The sequence below is a fragment of the Cibotium barometz genome, chromosome 52 (assembly GCF_041138505.1).
Source record: "Cibotium barometz isolate CiBa-2024 chromosome 52, ASM4113850v1, whole genome shotgun sequence".
NCBI classification, from domain to species: domain Eukaryota; kingdom Viridiplantae; phylum Streptophyta; class Polypodiopsida; order Cyatheales; family Cibotiaceae; genus Cibotium; species Cibotium barometz.
The window spans coordinates 14,103,249-14,123,341 of NC_141097.1; the positions used below are offsets into that span (position 1 = coordinate 14,103,249).

The 20,093-nt window shown below is 43.4% G+C and overlaps 1 protein-coding gene across 1 annotated transcript; it reads left to right on the top strand.

Moving 5' to 3' along the window:
* The first annotated feature begins 284 nt into the window (after nucleotides 1-284).
* On the top strand, nucleotides 285-14,158 carry LOC147608834 (uncharacterized). The gene is made up of 2 exons (XM_086788642.1): nucleotides 285-1,475; nucleotides 13,772-14,158. The coding sequence occupies exon 1, from the start codon at nucleotides 314-316 to the stop codon at nucleotides 1,457-1,459; it is 1,146 nt and encodes a 381-aa protein (XP_086644768.1). The 5' UTR covers nucleotides 285-313; the 3' UTR covers nucleotides 1,460-1,475; nucleotides 13,772-14,158.
* Nucleotides 14,159-20,093: the final 5,935 nt, after the last annotated feature.

Below are 20,093 nucleotides of genomic sequence, written 5' to 3' on the forward strand. Positions count from 1 at the left end.
ATTTGTCTAATGCCCAATCAGTCAGCTGTTTGTACAAAACTTCAACCCCAAATGGGATTCCCAAATGTTTGACAATTTGCGTATTAAATTCAATACCCCTTCTCTTGCGAAGTGGCTCAAAGAGCAAATTTGATAATTCTCTCTTGAGAAAGAGAAAAAAGCGTGCATAAATAGGGAGACATTATTTTCATAGTAATTACTACTTACTAATATGTTTAGTAGAATGTTTTGCCGGGGGGTAATTAATCTAAACGGTAAGGTGATATATTTGCCCCAAGGCCAAAACAAGGTACTCATTTGGTGAGCGACGACGATGTTGAGAAACGTCGGCAGCAGCGTGTCGAGATGGCGGATTCTGGCGGAGGTGAGGCGGCGGCGGCAGGTGCTGGCATACGCTCAGCGCCAGCGGCAGCAAAGCCCAGCGACGCCGTACTATACCGAAGAATCTCTCTTCTCGCCCCCGCCCCCGCCCCCGCCCTCGCCCTCGCCCTCAAATCTGCTTACGCCCACTCCTGCCGCCCAGCAGGTCCTTACCCTCCTCCAATATCAGCCACCCGCCGCCGCTCTGACAGAATCCGCCTTCGCACCGTCTGCTCAAAACCTGGCCTCGCTGCTGGACCAACTTCACCAGTACCCTCACTTGGCTTTGCAAACCCTAATCTGGTCGTTACGCCAGCCCAATTTCTCCACCTCCCCTCTCCTCGCACCTCGCCTTGCCCCTCTCCTGCCTCCGCCGAAGCCCGCCTCCATTGACCAGTTCCTTTCTGATGCCCACGCCTTCTGGCTGCACCCGGACGTCCCCTTTCCGCCCTCCCTCCTCGACCCCCTCCTGTCCCTGTACTGCCACGCCTCCCCCTCTCTCGACGAAACCCTAGAAGTTTTCAACGGCATCATCAGCAAAGGCGGCAACCCGGCGGTCCAGCACTTCAACCAGGTCCTTCAATCGGCTGTGAGCAAGCAGCACAATCAGCTCGACAAGGCACAGTGGCTATTCAAGCATATGCGCAAGAACGGCCCCCCGCCCAATGTGATCTCCTACAACATTCTCATCTACGGCTATGGCGAGGCGGGAAATCCCATGGAGGCCTTACATCTGTTTGATGAGATGATTGCGAATGGCTTTCCGGCAAACGATTCCACGTACGGCAGTCTGATCTGCGGTGTGGCCAAGACAGGGGATCTTGACAAGGCCCTGCAGCTCTTGCAAGAGATGAAGTACAATGGCCTGCGGCCCTCTGCAGAAACATATGCCTTGGTTCTGGGAGGGCTTTGTGGCAAGGGGATCTACCAGAGAGCCTCTTCTCTGCTAAATGAGATGCGTGCTGAAGGTCTCAGCCTGGACGACAGAACTTACCAAGCACTGGCCTCTTCACTATGTCATGCATTAGGAGTGGATGAGAACGAAGCCCGCAGGCTTTTGGATGGAGAATCACACCATGCACAAGGGTACTTTGGATGATCCAGCTCTCTCATCTGTAAGAAGCTCTTCAATCCATAGCTAGGGCTGCTTTTGCAACATTATCATCACCACAGTTTTTTTTTCCCTCCAAAGGACCTATGGAAGATGTACGCGTTTGTAAGAATCCATTCTCAGGAGCACTATTATCTGGGTCTTTGTTCCAGTTATGGAGTTTATTCATCCATGTGTAGGGTTGATTTTGCAACAGTGTCATCAAAATAGTTTTTCCTAATTACTAGCAGGACCCATGAAGAAGAATGCATAATAAAGCTTTCAGTACAAGCCTTGATGCTCTGATGTTAATCAGTTGGCTCCTGGTAGGGTTTTGAAAAGCACAGGTAGATTAATGGGTGTGCTTGTGTAAGTGGTGTGTGATACTCTTCTTCTTCTTCTTTTTTGGGGGGGTGGGGAGGGGGGTGGGGGAGGTTTGACTAGAAAGTGTGCCTTGGCTTTCTGTGCTGTCCCGCCTTTTCATTTTTGTAGGCCCCAGTTGAAGGCTGTTCGAGCGGTTGTTTTTTTCATCTATCTTGCTCCAGAGCCTTATATATCGGTGCTCCTTCAGCTTATCTGCCCTTGTGTTGTGCTTGGACCTCTTCCCATGCTGCATTGGTCCCTCTTTAGCTGGTCTTATACCTGCCTGCTGCTCATTATTTATTGTTTATCTTGGCCTTTGACCTCTTGCTGTGGTGCTGTGATTTGGCACAGGATTATTTCACATGCATCCACTACCTACGCTGATGCATGATAGCATGACTAGGCTAGGGCTACGGCAATATAGATTTACAGGCCCTCACAAGGGGAATGCATTGTGGATTGCATTCTTGTGGGACAGGAAGTAATGGGGAGAAGGAAATTTCTAAAGAATCAGCTAGGAGGGATTTATGATGTTGGATGGGTTAGGGGGAGTAAGTGGAGATTCACAAGCCCTAAAAAGGGAAAAGTCTCACTTACCCAGGAGATTCAGCAAGGCAAGAGCAGCCATGGATTTTTCTACGAAGCTTGATGGGCAGCATGTGCAGCATCGGAAGGTTGCAGATAGGCTGCAAGTTTAGCAGTAAGACAAAAGGGGTGGTGGGAAGGGTTCTTTTTTGGGGAGAGGAAGGGGATGGGCTTTCAGGACCTTATGACTTATGTAGTCTACCTCTCACGTGCTTGATTGTTTATTGGATTGGGTTACTTGTGACAGACGACACAAAATCTTATGCCTCGAGGACTTACTCTTCAAAACTAAAACAAATATTAATGTACGTTTTTTATGTTCTCCTTGACTTCCATCCTTGGCTGGCTCCATTGGTTTTTCCTCATTGCTTCAAGGTGGGTGATTGTTACATCCTGAATTGCGTTGAGACCAGTATTAACCAGGGGTTGATGACCCAAGGTTGGGGGATGGACTAATCCAAGGTCACAATATGCTGAGGGCTAGGGCTGAAAAGCTAACTTAAATTTAGAAGTAGGGCTTTGCTGGGCTTCGGGGCTATTAGGATTCGCCCAAGAGGCGTAGGGCTAGCAAGGATGAAGTCTGGATTGGCCTTGCAAAGTATACTAGTGGCTAAAAACAACTAAAAGCCTAATAATAGGGTTGGGTGCTAATAATAGCCAAGACTGCATTATAAAAGAGTACTTTGGGCTAAGACTACATTATGAAAGAGTACTTTGGGTTTACTTGTGATAATTATAAGGAATCCTTGCAGTAGAGACGTAAAGGAGTTGGACCTTGGGGTCACAAGTAGCTCTAGGTGGGGAAATAACTTGGTGGTACAAGACATTAGGGCATGTTGTTCAGGTGGAGCTAACTCACAGCAATCTGGACCATAGCCGCAAGGGTAGCAGCATTAGGTGAGATGCTAGCCAGATTCCATTGCAGCCATGGATCTCATGTTCAATGTTATCTTAACCCTAAGAGGGTTCTTAGGTATGTAGTTGAAAACAATAGCCGTAGGCAGGGGAGGGTGATTCCTCTGCTCTTGTAGACTCGACCTCGCTGGTGCGGGACTAAATGACATGAAGCACAGCTACGCGGATCCCGAGAAATTCGGTACACGGTGGGAACATGCATTGGATGCCACGGCCCACAAGACCATGCCACTTTTTGATACACGATAGTTGGCTTTTCTACAAAGGTCGACTTTGTGTCATGAAGTCGTTCAGGGCACCCCTTCTCCATGACGCCCATGACGGCATCACTGGTGGTCACTAGGCCATGAATTTGACTCTGGAGAAGTTTGAAAGGCAATAGAATGAGGCGCGATGTGTTTGCATATGTGTAACAGTGTGACATTTGTCAGAAAGTGAAAGCTCCTCGTGGGAAGAAGATAGGGTTGTTACAGCCTTTACCGATTCCTGAAGGACCTTTCCAAGATATATCCATGGATTTTGTCACGAATTTGCCTCCCAGTCCAGGTAAGCATAATACTCAGTGCTTGACTTTGTTGATAGATTTAGCAAATTTGTTATGCTTATTCCTTGCTGGGCCAATGTGATCACCGAGGATGTTGCCCATTTTTTCATTTAGCATTGGTATCCGATTGGTAGGATCCCTAGGACCATAGTGTCAGACCGAGATGCCACTTTTACTAGTCATTTTTGGAGGGCATTTTTGGAGGGCAATGTGATCACCGAGGATGTTGCCCATTTTTTCATTTAGCATTGGTATCCGATTGGTGGGATCCCTAGGACCATAGTGTCAGACTGAGATGCCACGTTTACTAGTCATTTTTGGAGGGCATTGTTTGATAACTTTGGTACTAAATTGAATTTTTCCAGTTCATTTCACCCAGACTGATGGCCTTTGATGTGCTGAATTGTTATGTCCATGATGTGAGGGAAAAAGGACGAAAGGATCAGATGTACGAGAGATCAGAGCAAAACCACACAGCATGAAATATGTGAGTGAATATATAAGGGTGAGTGCAAATATGTACAAGAGCCCTCATGTGTGAGGTAACTTTGAGTAGAAAAGACCAGTGTAGAAGCAGAGATGATGTCGGAGCTGAAGCACGGTCGATGAGTGACGAAGGCTTGCATTGATGTGAGGCAAAACACTCCGAGTGGTGGTCGGTGTCAAAGGCTCGCGTCGGTGGATGCACAGGCACTCCGAGGTGGTAATGGCAATGGAAGATGAGGTGATGCAGGCTCTGATGACAAGGGTGTTACTGTACCTGAGGTGGTAGATGAAGAGCAGAGAGGGCCGCCGTCCCGAGTGGTGGTGGTGGTGGTGCGAGCTTTGATGGCAAGGGTGCTGCAGCCTGCAAGACCTGAAGGGTGCAAACTCTGCTGACACGGGTGGTGCGTACCTGTCAACCTCTGAAGGGTGCAGGTTCTGATGACAAGGGTGCTGCGTACTTGAAGGGTGCTGAAGAAAAATACCCTTTTTAGGTCTGGGAATAATACTATTTTCTCACACCCCCTCTCAGGCCAAAAAGGGGAGAGAAGATGAGAGAAAAAAACGGATGCTAGGGTCCTACACAGACACAATGGCAGAGGGGGTTGCTGTCCCATGAGCTGTGGAGAAAACGCTGATGTGCTGATGTAAGCACGGATGATCTCATGATGTAAACGCTGATGTACGCACAGATGTAAGCGCTGATGTAAGCACATATGTCCTGATGTAAGTCTGATGTAAGGCAGATGATAAACGCTGATGTCAGTGCCGATGTAAGCGCAGATGTAAGCTGATGTAAAACGCTGACGACTGCTGAAGTAGATTGCTGATGTATGCTGAAGTAAAACGCAGATGATAGCAGAGAGGGCTGCTCTCCCACGGTGGCCTGTAGTATAGAGTGGGCTGTTGTCCTGGGTAGTGGCCAGATGGTATCGGATATGACAATGAAGTGGTACACAAATGATGAGAGATAGGCAAGGCTATATATACTGAGGGGGGGGGTCTCAGAATACGCAGCGGAGATGATGACCAAATCTGGGAACATGAGAGCAAACGCACTGCAGAAAAACAGCACGAGAGAGAGAGAGAGAGAGAGAGAGAGAGAGAGAGAGAGAGAGGCATGTAACTCTGCTCTATATACACAAAGAAGATCCCGAATATGATACACAAATGGCAAGGGGCTCTGGGGCCATTTTATATGGCCCCCAAACAGCAGTCGGCCTGCTGTAGGCAGCCGATACGACTGTAATCACCAGTTGGCCAGCTCATAGGGGTGTCGGCCAGCGCCAAGAAGGTCCACGACTTGTCCACATACAGTCAGCCAGTACCACTAAGAGGGCTGATGCAGTCGGCTACAAACAAGGACATCTTGCCACCTCAGGGCTGCCTCCCAAGCCACTGAAAAAATGGGAAAAATGGGGGAAAAATACGGGGAGTGAGGAAAAATGAGAACAACACCTACAAGGGCGGGCACACCCACAACAAAGGCCTTGGTGTCTACAGAAAGACATGAGATGACTTCTCCTCTCAACTCCTGGCCCTGAAACCAACCACAGGGAGCTGGGGTGCCGCCTGAGCAAATCCTGAGATAGCGACTTCGTGAAGAGGTCCACCGTACTGTCCTCCGTCGAATAGAACTCTAGCAAGATGTCATCAGCAACGAAGCGTTCACGAACAAAGTGCCTCTGGATGACCGTGGGTTCCTCAAGTGGAAGCCCAATCCTGCCATGCAACCTCTGCAACCTTACCACCTCACAAACAGCATCACAAGCAGCCCGGTACTCTGCCTCTGTCGATGCAAGGCAAAAGATGAGTGCCTCTTACTGCTCCATAAAATTGTGCCTGGGCCTGAAGTAGATCTCCTCGTGTCTCGATCTCCTCCCGAATCTGAGTCACTCCAACCGTGGAGTCGGACTCCATCCATCAATCCCCCTTCTGTGTAAAAGAGTCCATGATCCTTCGCATGCCGCAGAAACCACAAGATACGCAATCATGCCTCCCAAAGAGTCATATGCAACCATGAGCTCAACTGCCTCATCAGGAAGCTCACGTCCAATCTGGTGTCCATCAACCAAATCAACGAACCATTCTGCTTGTGAGTCAAAGAGGCTTCACACTACTCACAAGGATCTACACCTGTTACGGTGGAAAGCCAAGTCCTGGAAACCTGTTGAAGACCACGCAAGGCCTTCTGAAACCTGCCAACCACCCCCTCTGAATCCGGAACCACAAAGCGTGGAGAATCCACCTCCTTCTGCAAGTAATCAACTGCCACCTGCCTGGCTTTTCGAGAGGTTCCCGTGGAAAGAACATCCTCATCTACAGGAATTTCTTTGTCCCGAATACTACGAGACATCAGAGCATAACTTACCTGTTCAGTTTCCTCTGACTGACGAACACAAGAACCACCAACATCAGTACTAGAAAGTTCCTGCCAACTGCTGCCATCAACTGGCAAGCTATCCACCATCTGGTCCCGGAAAGCCTGCACCTGTAGCGTATCCACACTTAAGTGGCCATTACCAGACTGCCACTCATCACAAACCTGAGGACCTGGGAGAGAGAGTGCTGAAAGCTTGTAAACTCCATTCTCCACTCCGCCTTCCCAAACCACCTGGCCTGTTGCTTTGTCCCGGAGAGCAACAAAATGCTCATAAAATTCCACCCGTACGCGAGTCTTGCAAACCTGATGCACTGACAACAGATGAAAACCAAGTGACGGAACATGTATCCCCAGTAAGAATGTGACCAGAATACTTGCAGAGATCCTGTAAATCTGAGTGGGAAGGAGTCATGTGCCTGGAAGCACCACTGTCTAGAATCCACTCCCGAGTATCCGTAGCGGAGAGTCCTCCAACCTCCTCCCTACCTGAAAAAAATGAAACATCGGTGTCCATCACCTCCAAGTGCACAAAAGCCGGAGTCTTCATGATTGCTGCTGAGGAATCTTCACCCTTCCCGGTCTTCCGCTTGGGACACTGCCTCCAATAGTGGCCTTTCTCGCCACAATCATTACAGGTCCTCTCTGCCTTTAGTTTCTCGCGGTCAGCGTCGGAGGGTTTGTGAATCGTTCCTCTTGGTCCAAGACCATGGGCATAAGCTCCTCCCACGTGATGGTGCTGAGCCTGCCACTGGTAATCAAAGACAAGTAAAATGCTGAGTACTGAGAGGGCAAGTGCGACAGCAATGTTATGACCATGTCCTCTGATGATATCTCCTTCCCAACCTGAAGAACTTCTTGCTGAAGAGCCTGCAGCTTGTTAATATGCTCCCGCATCGTCGACGACTTTGCAGGGCTCATAACCCGAATCTGTACTTCCAAGAAAATCCTCTTCATGGGCGATACCCTGTTGTAAAGAGAAGCCAAATGCTGCCATGCACCTCTGGCTGGCGTCATACACTTTACATGATTGATTACGTGCGGTGTGCAGTTGAGGAAGATAAATGAACGGACCCTGGCGTTGACACGACCCACAACTGTGCCTGTGCCTCTCGGTCCTTTCGGATCAACGATAACTCCCCTTCCTCTACCTCCGGCCGTGGAACCCCAACGACGATGAAATCAGCGAGGTTGTAAGACTCTAGAATAGATTCCATCATAACCTTCCACATGCCGTAGTTGTTCCCGTCCAACTGACGGTCCACCGAGAACGTGGGGAGTGTAGGGATCTTCGCATGCCTCTTGGCCATCTCTAACAAATCTGCCATTGCGGGGATGTACTCTGAAAAAGGGTGGTTGGGTGGGAACAAAGAAGAACTTACACCTGCACAAGTGGCTGTTCAGCAAATCAGCCCGCCGTCCCCTTGCATCTCCTCTTCTCGAACAGTCCCGAACAGTCCACCAATCAGCAACACAACAGTCCCCCTCTTACTCACACAAATCCCATGTTAGAATACGCAGCGAAGATGATGACCAAATTTGGGAACACGAGAGCAAACGCAATGCAAAAAAACAGCACGAGAGAGAGAGAGAGAGAGAGATATAGAGGCGTGTAACTCTGCTCTATATACACAAAGAAGATCTCGAATATGATACACATGGCAAGGGGGTGTGGGGCCATTTTATATGGCCCCAAACAACAATCGGCCTGCTATAGGCAGTCAACAGGACTCTAGAAGTACCCACGACTGTAATCACCAGTCGGCCAGCTCATAGGGGTGTCGTCCAGCACCAAGAAGGTCCACGACTTGTCCACATACAGTCGGCCAGCACCACTAAGAGGACTGATGCAGTTGGCTACAAACAAGGACATCCTGCCACCTCAGGGCTGCCTCCCAAGCCACAGGAAAAATGGGAAAAATGGGGGAAAAATACGGGGAGTGAGGAAAAATGAGAACACCTACAAGGGTGGGCACACCCACAACAAAGGCCCTGGTGTCTACAGAAAGACAGGAGATGACTTCTAACAAGGGGGGTTTTGTTGGTCGGTTAGCCTAAAAGGTGCAAGCCAACAACCAAGACAAAAAAACCCCAAATAAATCATAAAATACCTAGAAAAATACCCTTTTTAGGTCTAGGAATAATATTGTTTTCTTACACCCCCTCTCAGGCCTAAAAGGGGACCATGAGAGAAGAAAATGGATGCCAGGGTCCTACAGTCTGGAAACAAAATTTGATAAAGGGCGATCGTGATGGGAAAGGTGGTGAGGATGAGTGGATGTACATGGGTTGATCGCCTCCCAAAGTAAGATCTTGAACAAGACTCTCCGCTCGGCGCTGAGTAAGAAGTCCCATTTCCTGTGTGGTCCATATCAGAGTTTGGAGAATCAACTTCTGTTTAGAGAAATTGGTCCTCCGGAAGTGCGGTTAGACAATCCATGCTGTGCGCTCTCGAGGTCTTCAATCCCTTTGCTCACGATAGCTCTTATACCATGTGAGGGAAAAAGGATGAAAGGACCAGATGTACGAGAGATCAGAACAAAACCACACAACATGAAATATGTGAGTGAATATATATATAAGGGTGAGTGCAAATATGTACAAGAGCCCTCAGGTGTGAGGTTACAAGTAGAAAAGACTAGTGCAGAAGCAGCGATGATGTCGGAGCTGAAGCACGGTTGATGATGAAGGCTCGCGTCGATGTGAGGCAAAGCACTCCGAGTGGTGGTCGGTGTCGAAGGTTCGCGTCGGTGGATGCAGAGGCACTCTGAGGTGGTACTGGCAGCAGAAGATGAGGTGATGCAGGCTCTGATGACAAGGGTGCTACTGTAGCTGAGGTGGTAGAAGCAGAGAGGGCCGTCGCTCCGAGTGGTGGTGGTGGTGTGAGCTCTGATGACAAGGGTGTTGCAAGACCCGAAGGGTGTAAGCTCTGGTGACACGGGTGCTATGTACCTGAAGGGTGCAGGCTCTGATGACAAGGGTGCTGCTGCGTACCTGAAGAGTGCTAAAGAGCAGAGAGCGCTGCCGTCCTGAGTGGTGCAAGCTCTAGTGACACGGGAGCTGCGTACTTGATGTGATGTCAATGGTGAAGCTAAGCAAAGAGTGGGCTGCCGTCCCAATGTAGTAGAGAGTGGGTCGTTGTCCCGATGGTGAGAGCTGAGGCAAAAACGCTGATATGCTCTATGTATAGTAGAGGGGGCTGCTGTCCCATGAGCTGTGGAGAAAACGCTGATGTGCTGATGTAAGCACATATGATCCCATGATGTAAACACTGATGTAAGCACAGATGTCCTGATGTAAGGCTGATGATAAACGCTGATGTCAGTGCTGATGTAAGCCTAATGTAAGTGCAGATGTAAAATGTTGATGACTGCTGAAGTAAAACGTTGATGACTGCTGAAGTAAAACGCTGATGTATGCTGAAGTAAAATGCAGATGATAGCAGACAGGGCTGTTGTCCCATGGTGGCCTGTAGTAGAGAGTAGGCTGCTGTCCCGGGTAGTGGCCAGATAGCAGCCAGGAAAAAAAACCTCAAATAAATCATAAAATACCCAAAAAATGCTCTTTTTAGGGCTGGGAAAAATATTATTTTCTCACACACGATCAGCAAGGTAAGTGAGAATCGTATTTGCCTTTAGTTCAAGCTGTTTTGAATGATTCCTTTTCTTCAACTATTGGCAGGACTCCATATGAAGCAGTGTTTGGAAGACCATTCCAATTGCTATTGACCAAAACCTCGTCTTCAATACCTGAAGCAAACAGAATGACGGAGTCTTACCAAGAGATTTTGGAGTCAGTGAAAGACAGGTTGGCTAAAGCACAGGAGGCCTACACGTGACAGGCCAACAAAGATCGAAGGGATATAAAGTTCTCGGAAGGAGATTGGGTTTATCTTCGGATCATGAAGCAAAGATTGAAATTCCCATCCAGAGAAAGATTAATGAGGTTTCAATGAAGTAGAAGCTACCTCCGAGTTGGACTATGCATGATGTGTTCCATGTCAGTTGGCTAAAACCATATACAGGTCCAATCCCTTCAGAAGTGAAAGACGAAACGGAACTAGATATAATTGATGAAGCTGAAGTGATGGTTCCAGAATAGATCCTTTTGCACCGCTTCAAGCATTGCTCTGGCCGAAGACAAAGACAGTTCCTTATGAAGTTTCAAGACCGAGGGACCACAAAGCGATGTGGCTTGACAAGATGAATTCTAATTCTACTTAGAATTTAACCCAAGATGAATTTAACACTCTAATCTAATCAATTCTCATTTTTTTAAGAGCGAACAATACGAAAAGTTTAACTCTATTTGATTGATTACACATCTTGGATAAAGAAGGGGTGAATTCAATGAAGAGAAGGGAGAAGCATTTCCATCAAGGCATAACATCCAATTTTAATTTAAAAGAAGCAAGAAATCATAAACCATAGAATAGAATTAGAAAAAGGAGAATTTCTAACTTACATGGAGTTTTGTGAGCTATCCTTTGGCTTGATGGATTGAGGGTTCTACTCTTGCTTGGATCAAGAGTGGCCCCCAAGTCTTTGTAGAGGAAATAGTCAAAAACAAGTGAATTATCAATGAATTCAATGTTTTTGGCTCTGGGAAGGAGTAGAGTAACAGTGCATAAAACACTATTAAACTTTTACAAAGGGGGAGGCTTCTATTTATAGGAAAAAGTGAGCCTTTAACTAAGCAAACTGATTCTAGAATTTTTCAGATGAGTTTGGTCACTTTTTGACTATTTTTAGGTCAGTTTAGCTTGAGTAGAGTAACAGTGCACAAAACACTATTAAACTTTTACAAAGGGGGAGGCTTCTATTTATAGGAAAAAGTGAGCTTCTAACTAAGCAAACTGATTCTAGAATTTTTCAGATCAGTTTGGTCACTTTTTGACCATTTTTAGGTCAATTTAGCTTACTTTTTGGTTCTAGTTGAAATAGGAGAGAGAAGAGATGAAATATCTCATTATTTGAGAGTTTAAAACTCATCCACATATGTGAAATAGACACCTCCTTCATGAGGGGAATTTCCCACACAGGGGTAAAAAAATGCATCATTTCCTCTAAATATCTCTTCTTTTTTAACTAATAAACCTTGTCTTTAGTCAACTCTTCATCTTATGTAAGTATTTACTCATTTTTGGGAGATTTTTCTTTTATTCTTCAATTTATCTCCTCTCTACATTTGGATTAATCTTATTGGTCCATAGGAACCTTAATCCAAAATTTTTAGAAAATCTGGACCCTTAGGCTAAGGCCTTTTGAACAGATTGTAATTTATTTCTAATGCACCTTCTGAAATTCTTTTTGAACTTCCGTTTCGGGAAAATTTATTTTAATAAGAAGAGATATTTTTTCATCCAAAAATATCTAGAAACTGAATTATCTCTCTAGGATATTTTCTCTCTCTAGGCCAAAACAGATAGAAACAAGATCTGTTATTATTCTGAAAAGGGGATTGATTACAGGAGGAGAAACTGCAGGGGCAGGGGGAAGAATCTTACATAGTTCAAAAATGGTCTCTTGTGAGTCTCATGTGCACTTGGGTAACATCACACACTTTTTTTGGTAAAACAAAAGACAATGCTTTAAAAAAAGAGCTTGTAGTGATTGAAATTTGGCATTGCCTTTAGTTTCAAATAGTACGCATTTTAGTTATAGTGACATCATATGCTCTACATTTTATTAAAAGTGCTAAATCTAGGTTACTTTTAAGCAATGACTTTATTTTGACTAGTTGGGAGAAATAACTTTTTCAAGCACTAAACTTTGCCCCTTTGTCCTGAGAGATCTTTGCAAATGGCAACGCAAACGAGCTTTAGTGAGATTGGGCGCTAGTTGGATGTCCATCTTTTGAGCTCACACCCTGAAAGAAGGGGAAGATCTCCCCGACCGACGAGTCCTCATGGATGAGGGCCACCTTCCCTAATCCCGAGCCCATCCCCCGTCTTTTGAGATGAAAGCTTGAAAAAAGTAGTGGAAAGGGAACTTTGAAAGATAGAGCCGAGCGATAAGGTGTTGAATTCCCATGCAAGAGGTGCTGGGTTCAAAACCTGCTAGCTGTGACGGCGGCATGAAAGCAAACACGCACACAAGCTCCTAAAAGAAAGAAAGGGCACTTCAAAAGAATAGTTGGGAGGTCAACACTAACTAGGCCAGAGAAGAAGAAAGGGTAGTTGAGGGTGAGGTCAAAAGTAGGGTAAGGCGTGTGAAAAGGAGAGCTGGGCAGCAGGCCGGACACGTGGGCTATTGGGCTGCTTTAGAATTATTCGTAGGCGGGTGTGTGTTCACACTAGGCCTTCCGTGAGGCGATTGTTCTCTCTTTTGTTTCGTTGTTTGCCAGTTCTTCTGGCTTTCTCCAATCATGGGCTTCCTCCATAGCCTCACAGCCCCCTTCCGCAGGCTTTGGCGTTCCTCTTTGGGCCGTCTCTTCCGCCGCAGCAGAGGTTTGTGTTCTCTCCTTTTCTTTTCCCCTTCGGGAAACGTTTCTTCTGTGCATCGCTTTGCCTAATCAATGTTTAGAATATATTCAATCAGATAATTATTTGTTACCTGCCTTGAATTTTTTCTAGATGCTAACAATTGGGCCAAGTTTGCATTAATCCTATGCTTAATTGCTTCCAATTATGTTGTAACCTCTCCTTCAAGTTTGCATTAATCCTATGCTTAACTGCTTCCAATTATGTTGTAACCTCTCCTTCAAGTTTGGATTAATCCTATGCTTAACTAATTATGTTGTAACCTCTCCTTCAAGTTTGCATTAATCCTATGCTTATAATTGCTTCCAATAATGTTGCAACCTCTCCTTCAAGTTTTCATGTTGATTCTATTAGATTTTGATGACTTTGTGTTGTGGCCCTTGTGATTGGGATCAATGCTCTTTTTACATTGCTTTGATTGGGATCAAATGCTTTTAACATTGCTTTGATTTTCTTATTAATTTCCTCCATATCTATTTTGAAAGATATTTTTTGATTTTAGTTATCTCAATTGCCTTCAATGCTTAATATATATATATATATCATTTATTTTGCCTTGTCCATGGGCAGTTGGGACATTTGAGAAGCTATACCAAGATGTGCAAGCATGTGGCTATGAGGATGTTCAAGTGATGTGGTCCATGATTCACAACCCTTGTCATCCCATGAAGTCTAGAAGAAGGGAATGAGGAGACACAGAGAGCCACCTACACATCCCCCTTTATCTATGGACTAGAAACCTCCCATGATGGTAATTTAAAGACACATAAAATGTGGGGGGAGAAAACATCCCTTTGTACTTTCATATGTATGTTGTTGTAGGAGACAACACTTGTATAGATTATTACGAACATTTTGATTTTGGTGTTTTTATTCTACAACTTGACAAAGGTTGTAGGTTAGCACACTACCTAGCTCTATTACCTTGTTATTTCAAACACCACACTTTTGGAATTACACTCTCATCTAGAATTTCACCAGCCATGCTTAAGTTATAGCCTTGTCATCACACGAGCCTTCATGCTAATTATAATCGTGCACACCCTTCAAAATGAAAGTGCCCTTCTCATTTTGTGGTCTAAATGAATTTTTAAAAATAGAGATATGCTATGCTCTTCATGACTTTCCTACGTCGTTAGTTGATGTTTAGTTTCCACCTAGTGTTTGGCCAAAGAGAGTCAACTATTTTAAATTATAATTGTTACACTCATTTCTTTTATGAGAGAATCAACTATTTTAAATTTAATTGTTACACAGTTCTTTTACGTTATTTTAAAGTATGGCCCCATTTTAAGTATGTATGTTTCCTAAGTGTGGCTTTGTGGTTAAAGTCAATCTCTTTCACTTTATCTTTACATTATAGGAGGAACTTGCACAAGGTGGAGAGCTACCAGGAACACATTCTTCATTGCTTGTCTCTTTATATGTCTCTTGGTGTGTGCGCATAGTTTATTTTCCTAGTACTACAAAAAGTTACAGTGGTAAGTGCATATCAATACACGTAATATATTATATGCACTTACCACTACAACAACTTATAATGTCAATACACGTAACATTGATGTCCACCTTAGGATTGACTTGCTACCTTAGTAACACTTGAACAAGTTTCTTTGATTTGAATCAAAGAAGTAGGATGTCGCATACATCATTATTAAAAAGGGTATACCCAATCTCGTTACATCTGTAACACTTCTTTGAATCATGTGTATGAACTTTTTGTGCATCATCTACCTTGGTGTCAATACTTGTATTATGGTCATTAAGGGATGTAACAAATGATTTTGGAGAGGTTTTAGGCTTCAAAAATGTTGCTTTTAAGGTTTGAGGTGTCATTTGGTTTCTTAGGAAAATCATTTTTCTTTTTACAATTCAAGGCTAATGAAATAGCCGAGCTAAGATAATGCGGTCGCAACATATTCACCTCTGATTGAACCTACTATGAATTTTCTTCTATGATCCTTAGTACAAGCCTTCTCGATTACTTGTATTTGTAATAAAGTTTGCCAAAACCTATCCACATAAGCTAATATATTCTCTCTCTCAAGCTGTCTGAATATAGATCATCGTTGTCGAGCCTTAGCTTTATATTGCAAAGATAGGAAATCTTTCTTGATGAGTTTCTGAAATCTCTCTCAAGATTTTGGTTTGCGCTTGTTGGTTCTATTGACGTTCCACCATAATGCTGCATTGTCCACCGAGTGATTGGTAGTACATTTGATTTTGTCCTTCTCAGAGAATTTCTCTCTCGAAAAATAATCATCTAGTTGACTGAGCCAAGCAAGTATGGTGCGAGCATTCTTCTCACCATCAAAATTTTGGAAAGTTAAAGCTTTGCAGCTAATCTTCTCTTTTGTAGACTCTTGAGCTCAAAGAGTAGCTTGTATGGTTCTCTAAATTTGATCACCATTGGAATCTGAAGATGTAGCACTAGCATTATGCCTCTTTTTGCGGGATAACTTGTCTTCTAAGTCCATCCTCAACTTCTTCTTAACAAGAATCTAATTTTGAAGTGACTGAAGTTGTTCTTGAATGGTTGGGGGTAGAGGATAGGTTGCCATTGTAGAAGAATGAAGCAAAATAATATGAAAGTGCGGAAATAAAATAGAAAAAATAACAAGCTTATCTGACTCTCGTATATTTGAAAGAAGCCTTGTTGAAGCCCTCGAAGTTGATGGTGTCCAATGAACAATAAGAATAAAAATCCAATAACACTTTGATGTCGACAATAAATCTAAATAATAACTCATTGAAGAAGTCTTCAAAAGAATCGAAAAAAAATGTCGAAGAAGATAACCAGGATAATAATTTCTCGATGCTGAAAATTTTATTGCAAGAGGCTTCCAATTTTTTGAAAAAGAGAAGAAGGCCTTTCTAAAAAATTTTGCATCCCTGTAAAATCTAAATTTTTCCTTTGTGCAAACTCCTTCTTCCTCTTTGAGATTCTTGAATGGTTTTAAGATAAGCTTTATAAAGTTATATTATGAAGCTTTAATTTTGAGACCTTAACCTTATAATATTAAGCTTCTTAGCAAAGATTACAAAGCTTTAAAAAAAGAAAAAGCAATGTTCTCTATCAGAACTCGGCTACACAATAGAGAGGAGGGAAAAATTTACGTTGTTGGCTGTAGCTGTCGTGGAGGGGGAAAAAAGAAGAAGTGAAATTCGCACTGCCCCCACCGTGGGGAGAAAAAGAGAGAAACCAATTTGAAGCCTTAAAAATAATAATCTCATTTTAATTCCAAAAAAGAAATAAATGCCTGCAAGTGATTTCTCCACAAATTGATTTGTAGAAGATTGAACACCATCCATTATGGATTACCTGTCATTGAAGTGGTTTAGCAATTCGATTATGGGGCTCAAAACTCCTTCAAGAGATGATTTCATCCATATGGCTAGATCTATGTGAGGCTATGAATTTGGGAAAACCATTTTTCAAGAGAGAAGTGGCTTAGTGGTTTTTTGCAAAGTGGTTTGCCACCCCTTTTATCTCTTGGCCTTTGTCCTTTTTGGACAATAGATTGTAACTCTTCAAACCTTTGAATTAACCATCAACCTTTCAATTCTTGCCTCTATCTTCCTAGACCCAAGCTCTCATACCACTAACACGGGACCTAAGTACTTCTTGAAGAAATAATTAAAAACTCACAAATACATCAAGATTAAAGTATAGACTTGTATCAAGTTGATATGTAAGAGCATAAAAAGAGAGAGAGAACATCATCACCATCAAGACAAGATTGGGTGCAATCTCTCCCCTCATGCGTGTATCTCTACTTCACCCAACTCCACTTCACCCACGACATGAGTATTTTGAGAATTCTTATTCAATAAATAGCCCAAGGAGCTATTAATAGTTGTGGACAAAATTGGGCTTGCTTTTCCACTTTTACAAAAATAGCTCAACACTAGAGCTTGTTCACACACTAAGTGTAAATAATAAAAAACTCTGCTGACTTATGTGCTAGGAAGGTCTATGAGTGGAAAGATAGGGTCTAATATATGCTCAGGTGGGGTCAGTGGTTCTTACTCGACCACTTGCTCTAGTTAAATTTGTACATTCCTCACAAGCTCTTGGTCTTGCATCATTCTCTTTTTCTCTAGCATAGGGTTAGGGTACTCCTTGAGTTTCTTTGGAGGGTTTTCATAGTCTATGGGTTCGTTTTTCTTGGGAACAGTGAGTTTGTGCAAGATATTGATGGTTGTCTCTGCAAGGGAGACAGCTTCGGATCTCTTGTCTTAACATATTTATAACGTTATTATCCTTAAAAACTATTTATGCATTATGTGTCCATGCAATCTTTAAGGTTTTCTTCTTTTGGATCTTTGGTTTTGGTTTATTATCCTGTTTTAGGGGCTAATATAGCCTTCATGGCTTGCACCTTTATGCTCTTTTGTTGCTTCTTACTCTTCAAGGTTGAAACTTGGGTTTTCTAATTCTTGAAACTTGGGTTTTCTAATTCTTGAAAGCCTTGGATGTTCTTTTGAATGCTGCCCTCCTCTTGGCTTGGAGCCTTGTGTGATGGCATTAATGGGGACTATATGAATAAGTCCTCCTTATATGCTCAACAAGTAAAATCTTGTTAAAGTGCTATAGCAGATGCTTCTACCACTGGGTTGATTATTATCAACTGGGACAATCCTTGTAAGCATGGTCGAATCTACATTTATAACATGTGCCTCCATAAAGAATCACATTGGGGTTTAGCATGGGATTTGGAGTACTCAGAGCACTTGGGGGAAGGGTCTTTTTTATGAGAGGGCCCTTCGTAATACAGTGTGGGCCTTTGCATCAAAATCACTCCATTAGTGGCCTATGTACCATAGGTATCTTGTTGTTTATTGCACTATGGATTCAAACAGAGCACCATAGTTTATGGGTGCCTACTATTTAATATACTGATATTGTTGGGTCATAAGATTCATAGCTCTCTTATTCTTGGGTTTTTATCTCTCTACAGATAGGGGGTCAGTGATGAGTACTGTTGTACTAGTGTTGTTCTTGGAGGAACTAGTTGAGGTGGTAGTACTGGAGGTAGATATAGCAACTCTAGGGAGGTCTATACTTACAAGATAAGGGGTTTTGATAGGTAGGCACTAGAGCTTATGCCTATTGAGGAGTGACTTATGGGTCTAGCAAAGCCAATATGGTTACCTTGTGCATCCATTGTGGTGGTTGGAGTACACCCTATTGGGTTTCCTTGTTGGTACCAACATTGGGTTGTGTCATGGTTCTCCCAGGGCATTGGCATGATGAATGAGTGAATACTAAATGTTAAATTTAAGTTAAGGGGAGGGGGAGGGGGTATAGAAACATTAAGGGGAGGGGGCCATGTATTTAAGTGAATACTAAATGTTAAATTTAAGTTAAGGGGAGGGGGCCTCAAGGGGGGATGGGGAGGGGTATAGAAACATTAAGGATATGTCATAAGTACTTTTGATGAACATAGTTGTACAAAATTCTTGCAATGTTTTGGTAGCATTCCAACATTACTTTTAGCAATGAAATTCTTTGAGAACATAAGCATTCCAAAAACCTTTCACTTGTACTACATTAGGGATTCCAAGTAGTTTAATTAATTATGTTAGCTTGTTATCACTTAGAAGTTGAGAAAACTTTGTGTTGAAATGAACATCATCATATGGAATGTTTTTAACAGAATCCATGCTTTTAAGGTAATTACATTTTTGCATTGTTGTTGCCTAGGCCTCAGCATTAGACACTCCATACATGATTTCAACATAAACTATGCACCCAACCATATCTCTTTGTGGAAATACTTGTGAGTTTCCTGCTTGATGTGCTAGTTGGGGATGGCCTTGAGGTTTCCATTGGGGCTAGCCCTGCCACTTCTAGCCTAAATGGCTTAGCATATTTTTTGCCAACTCTTCCATGCTCATGTCCTTGACTAGGACTCTAGCTGGTGCTGGTTGGGCACCCTTGCCCGTTCTCACAACATTCATTGAAGATGCAGTCTCTAAACTTGTAGAGATGATGCTCTTGAGACTGATCACATTGAGAATGATCACATTGAGGCTGATCACATTGAGAATGATCATAAATTGATCAATGAGAGATAAATCACTCAGTCTTTTGTGGGTATTACATCTCATATGGAGATACTTAGTTCTAGTAATGTAATCCCACATTGTTTCTCCCTCCTTTTACTTGGTTCTAGTAATGTAATCCCACATTCTTTCTCCCTTCTCTTACTTGAGGTTATAGATTTGTGCAATGGAGCTCTATCTGGCTTCACTACGTAACAATGAAAGTGTATCTTAAGACCTTATAGCTAGCCTTTTTAAGTGGGTTTAGTGACTTAAACCACTAGCATGCTTTACCTTCAAGAGAAAGTTTGAATGAATAGATCTTTGTGGGATCATCAATCCATCCCATGGCTTTGCATAATTAAACTTCTCTAGGTATTAAATGGGATCATCAGTCCATCTCATGGCCTCGCATAATCAAACTTCTCTAGGTATTTCATGGAATCTCAAGTTCCATTAGTCATCATCCGTGAGATGTGGATTGTTGGCTTGGTTTTGCCCAACTTTGAGCCTCTAGGTGCTATGTTTTTCATAACACCTCTTTTCATTTCAAACACCCCTCTAGGTGTTATGTTTATCTCACAACCCCTCTTCCCATTTCAAACACCACCTCCTAGGCATGTCTTCTAAATATTCACATGGTGAGGGAATGTAAGGGGGTGGTTGTGCAAATCTATCTATTTTTCAGGGTATGGAATCTCTTGTCCCATGGGGTTGGGCTAGTGTAGTTTCTAATGACACTTGTCCTCTATCTACCTGGGTTTAAGGCTATAGGATTGCTACTACTAAGGACACGCTATGTGAATGCCCTTATGGATCCCTTTCGTTTGATGTAGTCCTAGAT

Excerpts from the sequence above, each read along its gene's own strand:
- LOC147608834 (XM_086788642.1), top strand. The coding sequence starts at position 314 with ATGTTGAGAAACGTCGGCAGCAGCGTGTCGAGATGGCGGATTCTGGCG.